Consider the following 13,073-nt stretch of genomic DNA (forward strand, 5'->3'; position numbering starts at 1 on the left):
CCTGGGTCCATGATTGCATTGCCCTGCAGCAATAGACTGCATATGTGTCTGCAGTGAAGTGTGTGTGTGTGTGTGTGTGTGTGTGTGTGTGTGTGTGTGTGTGTGGGGGGGAAGGCAGTCAGACAGGAGGAGTGTAATCGGCCAGCTGAGAGAGCCATGCATCCTGCAGAATCTGGGTCAAAACAGCCCCCCCGGGGTCACCACGGAACCAGCACAACACACACTTTGAAGTGAATCCTTTCACCCACTTTTCTTATTTGATTAGTCATGCTGCCTCAGATATTGAAAAAATAAATAAAAAAAGAGGATTCCCAACACTTGGTCATCCCCATTCAATAAGAGCACTCATCTGATTCAGGCCATTACATTATTGCATCACTTTAATGCATTTGAGACATAACAAGATGCAGATGGAATTTTCCAGGCATTCAACCAATGACAAGTTGTGGATGTTGCGTTGTACTTCCTTATTAATGCTGTTAGTGTGTTTCCCAGGGTCTGTATCTCTCTCATATAGGAGGCGATATCTGTGCCATACCACCTTACCACGCCGTGACGACACACGTTTTCCCCCAGCCAGCGAGTCCACGCAGTTTCTACGCGCGGTGTCATTCTTGGACACGCAATCAGGTGTCGCGCTTCTATCACGCTACCGGCGACGCCCGACTGGTTTCCCACGTCCCCCCGTTTTGGTTTGTATTATTCTGAAGCCTGTGTGGTTCATCGTTGGATGCAGGAAGGTGACGTCGAGGGTGGGCGTGGAAGATGTCAACATGCCAGTGAAGGGAAGCGGAAAGCAGCCTGATGTGACTGGAGCATCTTAATGTGGATATCTGAAGCCTGGAAATACAGCACATCCGTTTCTCTTTGAATAGGCCAGCCGCGGTGGGAAATTGAAATTCAAGGAAAGTTAGTATCGACCCCGGGCTGGAGAAACCGGCACTGCATTGAGTTCTTCCCACGACCAACCACCCTTCCAGAACCCGGGCTGCCCTCAGTCGACGAGCCAAAGCCCAACCGCCAGCTCCTTTACGCTGGATCTTCACGAGCAGTAAGTTTATTCCGACAGTCACTCCGTTGCATTTTTTAGGTAGACACGTTTACAACCGAAGGTATGTCATTTTGTGCTGAACACTTCGGTGTTTCATTCGTTCGAAGACGAAGGGCTCTTATTGTGAAAGCCAGGGCGCTCTCAGTCAATCCATCATGATGTTGCTGCAGAGCCGAGTAGGATTATACGATACCATTGATATTAATCCAGCAATTGCTTAAAATGAAATGTTGAGCAGGGTGACATCCACCGGGTTCAGTCTGACGTTCCGGGAAATAAAAAAACCCTGCGGTAATGGAACGAGGAAGTCATGCTCGTCATGAATCAAATCGTTATACTGTCTGTGCTCATTAGGGTCTGCGAAACATAGTTCGCCCTTCCCATGTGTTATCTGAGTCACAATCTGATATTTGTAATGTGATATGGGGTGTGGGAAGGAGTGGGCGAGAAACAGTCTCATCCGGAACGCAGTATCCTCCCATACCATGCGGCTCTAGTAAAAAAAAAAAAAAGCAGACGACAGTTGACGTTATTGGTGCTGCTCAATGGTAACAGCTCGCCCTTAAACGTCAAAGCATTATAGTCTACAGACACAAACAGTCATGGTTGATGAAGAGGGCACGGACGGGCGCACCTCGACCTGCTGGGATGCTGCAGCGGGCAGCTCGTGTGTGGACGTGGGGTGTGGTTGGCAGGCCGGCCCGCTGTCTAACCCAGTGTGTTGACCCATCGAATGTCTGGTAGTTGTTACCCAATGCATTAGCAGTCTGATGTGGTTGGATTGCTAGATACTAAGAAGGAGGTTATTATAATTTCTGCAGTACAAAATACGAAAAAAGCATCGATGTGGCATTCATAATATTGCACTGGATGCAGCGTGTTCAAATAGGCCATGTGACCTTGCTTTACCAAATATTGTGTGCATATAAAGTCATCTCACCTCCTTAAGATGACAGCTATGTTAAGCTCTCTCGCCTCTACAGCTTTGAGACTGATAGTGTGTGTCTGTGTGAACTGATAAAGGGGTCTACAGAAGAAACTCAACTGGGATCATTAGAGGGCTGTAGCTCTACACCAACCTCCTGCTATCTCCTGTGTTCCCCTTCGTAGGCCACCTCTCCATACCCTATACCCTGCCTGTTCAGTGTGCTTAGCATCCCGGTCGCGTCTTTATCAGGGGTCTCAAATCCCAGACAGCCAACATGTGTATCTAGTTAGCCTACTCCGGGCCATTACAGCGCAGGATGCAATTTGCGGTCACTCTTCGTTTGGAGCTGTTCTGCTTGCGTTGACTGCTGGACAGAGAACATGTGAAGCGGGCATCAGTCGGCGACATCTTTTATTTTCACTGTGCTGTTTCAAGGCTGTGCTGCCTCATTTAAATGTTGCCCCATATCGATTTGTAATCAGCTGAATGCCTGACGTCTAACAGAGCTAAGTGGGTATTAATGGTGGTATTATGGGGGCTGGTAGCACGGCTTCTCTCCCTGCTCTCTCGTTCCAGCCCCCCCCCCCCCCCCCCCCATTTCTAATGTCATGTATCCTTCCTCCGCTTCATTCATAATCCGATCTCTTCCTCCACCTCACCTCCACCACCAGCGCTTTCGCGCCCCGTCTGCCTCAGCCAAAGCAGTAGAGTCAACAGGAAGGCTAATCTTAATAACCCGGGAGGCCCCACATTCACACATACCTCTCCATACCTTCTGATGCATTCTTTGAAATGTTTACGCAGCGCTTATTGTTTTTGGTGGGCCTTTCTGTGTGGAGCTTGTCTGCTGTGTTCTCCCTGTGTCCGAGCGGGTTTCCTCCGGCTACTCCAGTTTCCTCCCGCACCAAGAAGACCATTAAAGACATGCATGTCTGGTTGAGACTCGGGTCGCCGGAAGCCATAGAAATGGCCGCGTACTGCGCCTGGTGGTGCAGCTAGTGATGGGACACATGGTACTGGTGTCGTACATGTGCAATGTCAATAGTAGAGATGTTCTTGATTCTTCACACACACATGCACGCACATACACGCCGACACGTACCCAAGGCTTGTTGTTTCCTATTCCCTTGTTTCAGTTAAGTGGAGCTTGCGCTCTGCTCATCCAGATGTGAACATAGACGTGTGTGTGTGTGTGTGTGTGTGTGTGTGTGTGTGTGTGTGTGTGTGTGTGTGTGTGTGTGTGTGTGTGTGTGTGTGTGTGTGTGTGTGTGTGTGTGTGTGTGTGTGTGTGTGTGTGTGGAAGAAGAAAGGTGGATGGTTTCACCCATGACTGTATCATGTATCTTTTTGAAAGGAGAGATTGTCAATGTCTACAAATTGTAGACACGCACGCACACTTGCACGCACGCACGCACGCACACACGAACTGTCACATGCTCTGCAGGCAAGCAGTGATCGACCCAATGTTCCACACGAGTCCTTGCAGAGCTACATCAGCCCCTCGACACAATTAGTGTGTGTGTGTGTGTGTGTTTGTGCTTTCGTGTGCGTGTAGTGTAAAGAGACTGCATGTGTGCACAACCTACACATGCATACGATTCTGCTACTCCTTATAGGCCATGATAATTAACCGGGAGATCCTGCAGAGCTATGGAGCCATTGGGGGATTGAATGCAGCCTATCTCATGGCCCAGCAGTCCTGAGTCCTCTACTTCTCTCTTGTTTAACCCTACTCTTCCTATTGACTTTGGATCCAGAGACACTCTGTTTCGGCCATTAGATCGTTTGCATGTCTCTGTGTAGGAGCGGGCACATTTGGGTGTCTGCTGTTGGAAGATGTTAGTGTGCACGGAAGGGTGGCCATACCTGTAATATCGGTTTGTCATCTTGGTCACCACACGTAGCTCTGAAACACAGGCCTTTCAAGGGAGAATTTATATAGGTGTGTGCACGAACATTACAGTGCAAGCTATTTGGCTTAAGCTATTTCCATGGTTGCTGATATCCGATGTGTGGATGATGTGCAGCATGGTTGAGTAGCTATCTTTAGTCTTGTACTCTGTCTGCGTCTCTCCCTCCCACCTGCTCTCTCCTCTTTTCTTCTCTCTCTTTCCCTCTCCCTCCCCCCTCCCTCCCTCTCTCTCTCCTCCTAGACACGGAGGTGGAGAGTTATTGCGAACAGAACACACTATCTCACCCACAGCTTGTTCTATGTGTTTATTGGACATGTGGCTGTCAGACTAAAGTCAGCATTGGTAAACGAGGAGCAGGCGGTGAGCTGGGTGTAACTTGAGTGTGTGTGGTCCCTCTGTCCCTTGCCTTAGGACTTCATGTTTGCATTCAAGTCAGTAGAAAGACAGTACATACACTCCGGGGTATTTTTTATGAAGGGTATTGGTGCACTTCTATTTAAAAGGGAGCTCACTGTATTTATTCTGATTTCATTAGCTTCTATGTTGACTTTGAGGGCTATTTAAAGCATATGGCAACACATCATGTCAGCCATTTCTGTTTTAATGTCGGCAACAGTGTTAAGATGTTTAAATGTATCATCCTAGTCTATTCTTCCTCACAGTTAACCAGCTTTGAAACTCTTTCGAGTCCTTTTGTTGAGTCTTTTGACTAAAGCATGGCTGCTCTCCAGCCAGGGCATGTCTTTATAGGGCCCCTTTTATACCACCAGAGTGTGATAAGCCATTAAAAGCCGTTTGAAATTCTGCCTTTTCCTGTGCCTGATTGACATCACAATTCGGCTTGTCAACCTAGTTGTATTCTGAAAAGATCAGTCTATTCGCCTAATCAGTGGTTGGTAGCAAATGTTGCTGATCTATTCATCATACATCTAGGTGGACAACCCCCCCTTGTGATGTCACTCAGGCACAGGAAAAAGCTGAATTTCAAACGGCTTGTAAAGGGTAATCACACTCACACCTGGTGGTACAATAGGGTTCCTTTAAGCCTGGTCCTTTATGTATGCTGTACCGTTGGCAACTGTTCTGTTACTGTTCTAGGCCAATAGTTGTATTGTTCAGGCTTTCCTGATTCTATTTCCTTAGGCTACTTGCATGAGTCACTCATAAATCATACGATCAATAATTTCTCACATACCTCTGTGCAACACTTACAGGTGGGAATCACCGTCATTTCCATTAATCCTTCCCAAATTTGGAAAAGGTTAATGTAGTGCCGGAAAAAGTTAGTGTAGTGTCGACCAACTTGAGTAGTGGTGTTGTGTGGTGTCTTTGTATTATTGAGGCCCGAGCACAAGAGCTGAACAAACAGTTTATAGCACAGGGAATGGATGACTTCAACGTGTGGTCTGTTGTGCGGTGGTTGACCCTGTTTGCTTCTGAGCAGATGAAGGTACTTATTAACCCCCCCCTCCCCCGCTAATAAAAACATCCCATCTTCCCTATTATGGCATTCCTGGTGTTCCACGGAGCGTCAACCCTCCAGCGTTGGCTGCTGCTAATAGTGGCGGCTAGCAGGGGAACATGTGGCAGCAGAATTCCAAATTGCCTCCCTCTTCCCATTGCTGGATGATGTGAGTCATTAATGGGTGAGTCAGTGGGTTGGGGTGAGGTTACTCTGAACAAGAAGAGAGAGAGCGAGAGAGATGGTTTAAGTGTTGAGTGTCTGTGAACAGAACAACCTAACTATACCGGTTTGGTGGCTATGTTAACTGTAGCCCACTAGTAGGAGCATGGATCCGATGTCATCCTTAAAAAAACGCTTCATGCCGCTAGGCCCTAAAAGTCATGCTCTTGAGTCCAGATGTTGGCAGTGCTTCCACACCTGGTAGCTAAAGCGCTTTAGCTAGCTATTGACACACCTGTGTTTTCAACCTTCCTCAATGGCGCAGCACATGGACGGATGTTAACATGAGTACTTCAGTGACCATGACAAGGGCACTTATAATATAATTACCTCACTTCCGTCGTATTTAACCTGACGAATGAGAGCTGTGCTGGTTGGAAAGCCTGGCTTGGCAGCGTTTGTAGTAGTATTTATTTTGGCACATCTGTTAATGGCTGTACACGCTCAGCAGCAGCACTGGCTGTCACCACTTGTGTTTGGATACTACGACCACTACTATGGAATGGCTGTTTCTCTTGTTTATATGCTCTCTGTCCACGCCGCTGCTCTGTCTCTATGGCCGTCTATGAATCTCTTTTTCCGTCTCTCTCTGTCTCACACTCATTTGGTCTCTCTTTCTACCATGCTCTCTCTCTTTCTACCGGCCTCGCACTCTCTCTCTCTGACATGCCTTCCGGCTCTCTTTATTTCCATCTCGCTTACTCTCTCTCGCTCTCTCGCACTCTCTCTAACATGCGCTCTCTCTCTCTCTCGCTCTAACATGCTCTCTCTCTCGCTCTAACATGCTCTCTCTCTCCCTCCTCCTCTCTGTCTTTCTCTCTGTCTGTCTGTCTCTCTCATATGCTCTAACACGCTCTCTTGCTCTCTCTCTCTCTCTCTCTCTCTCAGATTCTCAATGGCTTCCTATGCTGTGCCGTGTGACATCACCCTGTGAGCGACAGGGTGATGGGGGTGCCGGCCGGTTGGGGGTTGTGGGTTGTGGGGGGGGAATTTGGCATGGAGGTTGTGTTAGAGAGCACGGAGCTGCGGGAAATGTAGGCCAGCATGGAGGAGGAGGAGGAGGAGGAGGAGGAGGAGGAGGAGGAGGAGGAGGAGGAGGCTGGTAGTGTCGTCTATGTGTGTTTGGGGAGGTATGGGGGATTTGATCGCCCTAAAATGGTCTCTCTACGTTGTTGCGTTCCATCTTCACCTTGCCCCCCTTCTTTCACCATGTCATATCTCTCTGTCTTTCTGTCTGTCTTGAGTAAGCTTGTTTTTCCTTGTTTACAAAGTGGTTGTGGTTTCACTTCAGTGTCTCCGTCCCCTGCCTGACGTGACGTCTTGTTGGGGGCGTCGAGACGTTCGCCGCCGTCCGTCAGTTTGGCTGGAATGAGGAGTTATAACTGTGGCGAGGGGTTACCGTGGCAACTAATATTTCTGCGTAAATCTCTTTTGGCGGCTGTGCGAGTGTGTCTGTCTGTCCGTCTATCTGTGAGTGTGTCTGTATCTGTGTCTGTATCTGTGTCTGTGTGTCTGTATCTGTCCTGGCCGTGCTGGGATGGATGGAGGTGGTGGTAATGGTCGGTTGTGGCGGTACATTACTAATTCAACAGTTGGCCCAGGGACAGGACAAGGTTACTGGGTTACGATGAAAGTGAGTCGGAACGACAACGTTTTGTCCGTTGTTCGGTTCCAGCACGCGATTAAAGCGCAAGTCTGCATTCTGAAGCTTATTTACTTATTTATATATAAGCTGTTGTGTTGTGTGTGTATATACCATTCCCTGCGTCTCTTGTTCAATCCGCCATGTTGCAACATCAGGAATAGCACGCATGCTCTACACTGCCTTTGTACAGAGGAGCGAGAGAGTGCTCTAATGTCATTAATTATTGAAGTCCTTTTGAAGTCTTTATATCAATCCAGAGAACCGCTAAACAGCCAGTTCAAGGCCCACATTAGCTTTAAGCGTCTGATTATTTTGGCGATGCTGCTGTTTTCATGGGCAAACGATTGATTGCTATTTTTATGTCTCAACTATTCTTATATGCTTCTATCCTCCGTGTTTTTCTCGTCATACATATCAGTGCTTCAGCCCCGTCAAAGGGCTGCCAGTATCATTTACATTCAATCAATCAGGCTGGGATGGGAGAAGATGTGGAATCAGAAGCATGAAATTCGTTTAGCTTTTAGAGTTTAGGCTGGCGACCCAAGCCAAGCCTTACAAGGTCAATGAAAGTCATGTGTTTAAATCCATTAGGGGATGTTATTTCACAGTTTGTTTGACTGGCAGTGAGAGGCAGGGAGGGAGGGATGGAGGCAGGGAGGCAGGGACGCAGACTGATGACTTTAAGGATGCAGATGTTAAAGGAATAGAAGACTCCCCTCTTTGGGTTAAACAATGGGAGTTTTCGATGACTGGGCTTTAGGGCCCGTATTGTGAAACTTTCAGCTGATGCTTGGTCAGCAGAGGTGCGGCTCTCCCGGCCAGCGGGGGGGTGGCAGGAGTGTAGAGGATGGAGATCGAAATCATCATGCCGGGGAGAGGTCAGCTCGTCTCCCCAGAGACGAGCTGCCAGACACATTCTCATGCACTGTTGGGCCCCCAAGCACCGCCCAGGGATTCAGTTTTGGACATCATCATTTCCAGTTTTGGAAATGATGATGTGTCAGCCTGTGTGGGTGTGTGTGTGTGCGCGTGTGTGTGTTTACTCTGAAAGCGGAGGATGTAATGAAGATGTAGTTGTTTTGTTTTTGAACTCACTTTCTCTCTCTCTCTTTCTCTCTCTCGCTCTCGCTATCTCTCTCTATCTCTCTCTCCCTCTCTCCATTTTTCTTACCCATGTACAGGATGCCTCCAGCAATGATGTAGACAGACAATGACGATGATGATGACGATGATGCTGACAAGGATCACGATTGGCTGAGCCAAAAGGAAGAGCTGCACTGGAATCTCTCGCGCCACTGAAACTCTGGGCTTAAAAACCTTACAGGCCCGAATCCCCGCCCACCTCGCTCTATGTCTGTCCTGATTGGGCAGCAGGAGAGCCATGTCTTCCGCCACCCCTCCCTCAGCCCCGCCCCTTAAGAAGGGAAGGAAGCCGGAGCGGTCCCAGAACATGGCCGACGAGACGCACAGCGCCAATGAGGAGTTGAAGGGACGGCTGATGGACGCACACATGGAGCTGCAGCAGGAGAGGAGCAAGGTGACGGGCAGGGGGAGGAGGAGGAGGAGGGGGGAGGGAAGGAGGAGGAGGAGAAGGTGAAGGGAAGCGGAAGCGGCAGAGGAGGAGGGAGTTAGGAGGAGGGAGGAGGAGGGGGGAGGGGGGGAGGAGGAGGAGGAGGAGGAGGAGGAGGAGGAGGAGGTGAAGGGAAGCTGAGGAGGAGGAGGAGGAGGAGGGGGGAGGGGGGAGGAGGAGGAGGAGGAGGAGGTGAAGGGAAGCTGAAGAGGAGGGAGTGAGGAGGAGGAGGAGGAGGGAGGGAGGAGGGAGATGGGAGGGAGGAGGAGGAAGAGGAGGGAGGGAGCTTGTGTGAGGGGCATTATCAAACGTTGTCAATCCCACGCCACACACCGGTCGATATTGGGTACACAGCCAATAGAAAAGTAGGACTCTGGAAAAGTGTTTTTGGCTGGAAGTAGCGAGCTTTTGCATTTTACAGATCATTCGCCCCATTTAACAACTTTAAACGTTTTTTGGTCAACGCTTTGTGTGACCAAAAAATCACCAACCAAAAATGTTTGATTTAATCACAGTTAGAGGTACAGTCTCTTGGGATGCCCTCTTGCTTGTTCATGAGAAGGAACAAGCAAGAGGGATCACTTCTCGCAGGGGTTAAGAACCCAACGAGGAAGAGGCTGATGCCTTATGCAGAGAGAGATAGAGCAGTAGGGTACACCGAGATGGAGCAGGATAAGGAGACATTGATGATGTTCTGAGTGATGGATAGTCACCGTGGTAACCAACTAGAGGAGACACTCTCGCCTCTAATCTGGAAAAATCAATTATTTTCGATATGGGCAGCTAAAATGAACAGGAAATGTGTGCTCAAAAACAGACCTTCATTGAATTTAATTGGATTGGCCTTCTCATAGAGCAGTAGATATATTCTAATCTCTTCCTTGATGCTAGTTTACTTTGGTGGTGGCTCAATCCGCCATTCGTAAACATGGTGTCTATAGTTTGTTAGTTATTCAAACACATGAAATGTGGGCATGTTTTATTCATCTCTCATGGTTGTAGGCCTGAGGATCTGTTGTTTCTCTTGTCTCATCAACCAGATGCTATCCAGAAGCTAGTCTGGATGTTAAGGCCGCTAGCTTTTTGATGTGTTCAGATTCCTCTGAATGTTCAGTGATTAAAAAATATATCATAACGATGACATTTGCTTTGGGCGTTTGGGTTTCTCCAGCAGTCAGTGCCAGCTGTTTATATACTAAAATGTAGACACAGCTTTACCCTCGCTCGTCCTTTCCTCCCAAGGTGTTTCTATGTCACCCCCTCTCTCCTTTGTCTCTCAAAGGTGCATAACGCAACATAAATTAACTTTATTTACCCCGAGGGGAAATCTGTTGTGCACATATGGTCGGCATAAGCAGTAAAAGTGCAATCAAAAACATTAACTGTCCATACAAATCACGAAACCACCCAACAACCCATTTGTGACGCATAATCTACACACACACACACACACACACACACACACACACACACACACACACACACACACACACACACACACACACACACACACACACACACACACACACACACACACACACACACACACACACAGCCACCATCTGTACTGCACACCCCATCACACAGTCCACAGCTGGCTCTCTCATCACACTCACCTGTAGGAAGGAGCTGGCCTCCCCTCCCTCTCCCAGGGCTGTGAGCCTCTCCTTCTACCTTGTTCTGAGAAGGCGTGTGCTAGCGGGGATGAGAGGTGTCCATGTTCTGGCTCTCTCATCACACTCACGCTGTAGGAAGGAACCGCCCCCCCCCCCCCCACGAGACACGAGAGTTGTCCGGTGTAACCCGGTTCTCCCATCACACTCGCCTGCGGCTCCTCCCTCTCCCGGGGCTGTGAGCCTATGTCTCTCCACTCCTGTGTATTCCGGTTCACTCCCCTCACACTCCCCTGCGTCTCCCGCCCCCCCCCCCCCCCCTACCCCTCTCCCAGGTGTCCAAGCTGCGGGAGCGCGTGCAGGAGCAGCGGCAGGCGCGGGAGCTGGAGCAGCACAAGCACGCGGTGGCGCTCACGGACCTGCGCGCCAAGCTGCACGAGGAGAAGCTGCGGGAGCTGCTGGTGGCGCGCGAGGCGCAGGGCCGGCAGCACGAGGTGGAGCTGGCGCGTGCCATCAAGATCCGGGAGAGCGAGGCGCAGCGGCTGCAGGGGCTGGTGACGGTGCTGCGGGACGGCGCCCCCGACAAGCTGAAGAGCGCCCTGCTGACGGAGGCCCGGGAGGAGGCGCGGCGCGGCTTCGACCTGGAGCGCATCAAGCTGCAGCAGGAGGTGGGGTGGTGGGTGGAGCTGTGGGGCGCTGGTTCACTCTCTCTGTGTGTGCACGTGTACATTATGAATGCAGGTTTATAGTGTGTGTGTGTGTGTGTGTCGCCGTTTCGGGGCACAGGTTTTGTGTATGTGTGTGTGAGATACAATGCATAAAGCATAAAATTAAACTGCAATTTCTGTGCATTTTGAAAAGTTGTGTGTGGCTGTGGAAACTTGATGGTTTGCTTATCCCCTCAAATTCCCCTAAATATTTGTAGGTTAGTGTTTCGTCCTTACCTGAGCCATTTTTAGCTTTTTAGCTAAATTTAGTATCTTCGCAGGTTGTTTTTAGTAGAACAGACAGTTTTTCTGTCCCTCTGGTCTATGTGGGTGTGTTAGTGTGTGTGTTTGTGTGTGTGTCTGCGCGTTTGCGTGTGTTTGAGGGGTCATAGATCAATGCTGAGTCAGTGACAAGCGGACCTTTCAGCTTGTGGCCTTAAACATGTATATGTCTGTGTGTTGGTGCCACAGAGGTCTGTGAGTGTGTGTGTGTGTGTGTGTGTGTCTGTGTAGACTCCCAGTATCTTGTGGTGAGAAGGTACAAAAACAGGAAGGCGTATGTTAGCTTGCTCGCGCCAAGCTTTTGTTTTCCTGTTGCCTTCAAAGATAATCAGAGCTTCCATCAGCGCTATTGTCTGAAGGCATTCCAACTATATTTATGTCTTGGTATGCGTGGTGGCCTTTGGGACCTGTGTGCGAGTGTATTTGTTGAATGTGTTTGTTTAGGTTTACATTTTAGGACAGCTAACATATTTCAATTTACATTTTGTCATCTTTTTTATACCGATGTTTGCTTTGTGTTCATATCACCACTCATCACTTACTTACACCACCTATTATAACAATTATTTTTGAAGTGAGCTGCTGTAACTTCTTAATTTCCCCTCGGTAAAGTAAAGTACCTATCCGTCTAACTGTCTGCCTGTCGTCCTGTCTTCCCGTCTCCCTTTCTCTCTGTCTCTGTCTCCCTGTCTCCCTTTCTGCCTGTCTCCCTATCTCCCTGTCTGCCTGTCTGTCTGCCTGTCTTGCTGTCTGCCTGTCTGCCTGTCTCCCTTTCTGCCTGTCTCCCTTTCTGCCTGTCTCCCTGTCTGTCTCCCTGTCTCCCTGTCTCCCTGTCACCCCATCTCCCCATCTCCCTGTCTCCCTTCCTGTCTGTCTGCCCCATCCTATCCTGTCTCTCAGGTCCAGGAGCAGAAGGTGACCAGGAAGCAGGCCGAGGAGGCCCTGGCCAACGCGCTGCAGGCAGACAAGGCCAAAGCAGCCGATCTCCGCACGGCCTACCAGCACCACCAGGATGAGGTGCATCGCATCAAGAGGGACTGCGAGAAGGACATCCGGCGGCTGGTGAGTCTGACGTCTCCAGCGTGGAACCATGTTCTGTGGTCTGGAGTTCAACGCCCCGATTAGGGGTTTACATGAAGGAAGTGGATTAAACCTGCTGACCTTTCTCTGTGACAGCGTTTCACAACGGTTGTTAAGTATGGAAACGGCTTTTGACACAGCCTTATTTTTACACAACTTAATCCAGGTCCAATTCCATATAAGTAAGTAAAAGTATGTTTGTAAGTGCGAGTGTATTGTCTTTTATCCACACACATAGTAGGAGGCCGAAGGAAACGTCGTACCTCACAGACCAAGGTGCAAATGTCACTTTAACACTTTACTTACAGAGAAAACATACGATTACTAAACAACACCTACAAAAACAAAGGCAAGGCTGTATGTATTAGAGTTTAAGTTATGAAAACAAAGAGAGCCATTGTAACTCCTGCTGGAGCTTTATCTCGAACCTATTGGAGGCTAATTGCTGCGCTGGACTCTTTTCCTGATGTGCGATGAGCTTATCTGCTCCCGATAAAACACTAAAACCCCCTGCTGGAGTTAACCATTAGCAGCTCTACACACTCAAAGCCACCACAGGGGACTAGGCAACGCAATGGAACCCAGTCACAATGAAAATGG

The 13,073-nt window shown here is 49.1% G+C and overlaps 1 protein-coding gene across 3 annotated transcripts in view; it reads left to right on the plus strand.

The window, feature by feature from the left end:
* Positions 1-350: 350 nt before the first annotated feature.
* jakmip1 (janus kinase and microtubule interacting protein 1) overlaps positions 351-13,073 on the plus strand; it is a 31,866-nt gene continuing 19,143 nt past the window's right edge. Inside the window, exons 1-5 of one of the 3 annotated variants that reach the window (XM_030368310.1) lie at positions 387-630; positions 737-1,051; positions 8,403-8,758; positions 10,740-11,072; positions 12,294-12,455. In XM_030368310.1, coding sequence (XP_030224170.1) covers positions 8,603-8,758; positions 10,740-11,072; positions 12,294-12,455 — 651 coding nt within the window. In that variant the 5' untranslated portion in view covers positions 387-630; positions 737-1,051; positions 8,403-8,602. Of the gene's footprint in view, positions 1,052-4,975; positions 5,539-8,402; positions 8,759-10,739; positions 11,073-12,293; positions 12,456-13,073 lie in introns of those variants that run through there. The other 2 variants (XM_030368312.1, XM_030368311.1) reach the window with 2 other exon arrangements.

Source organism: Gadus morhua, chromosome 10 (genome assembly GCF_902167405.1).
Source record: "Gadus morhua chromosome 10, gadMor3.0, whole genome shotgun sequence".
Lineage (NCBI taxonomy): Eukaryota > Metazoa > Chordata > Actinopteri > Gadiformes > Gadidae > Gadus > Gadus morhua.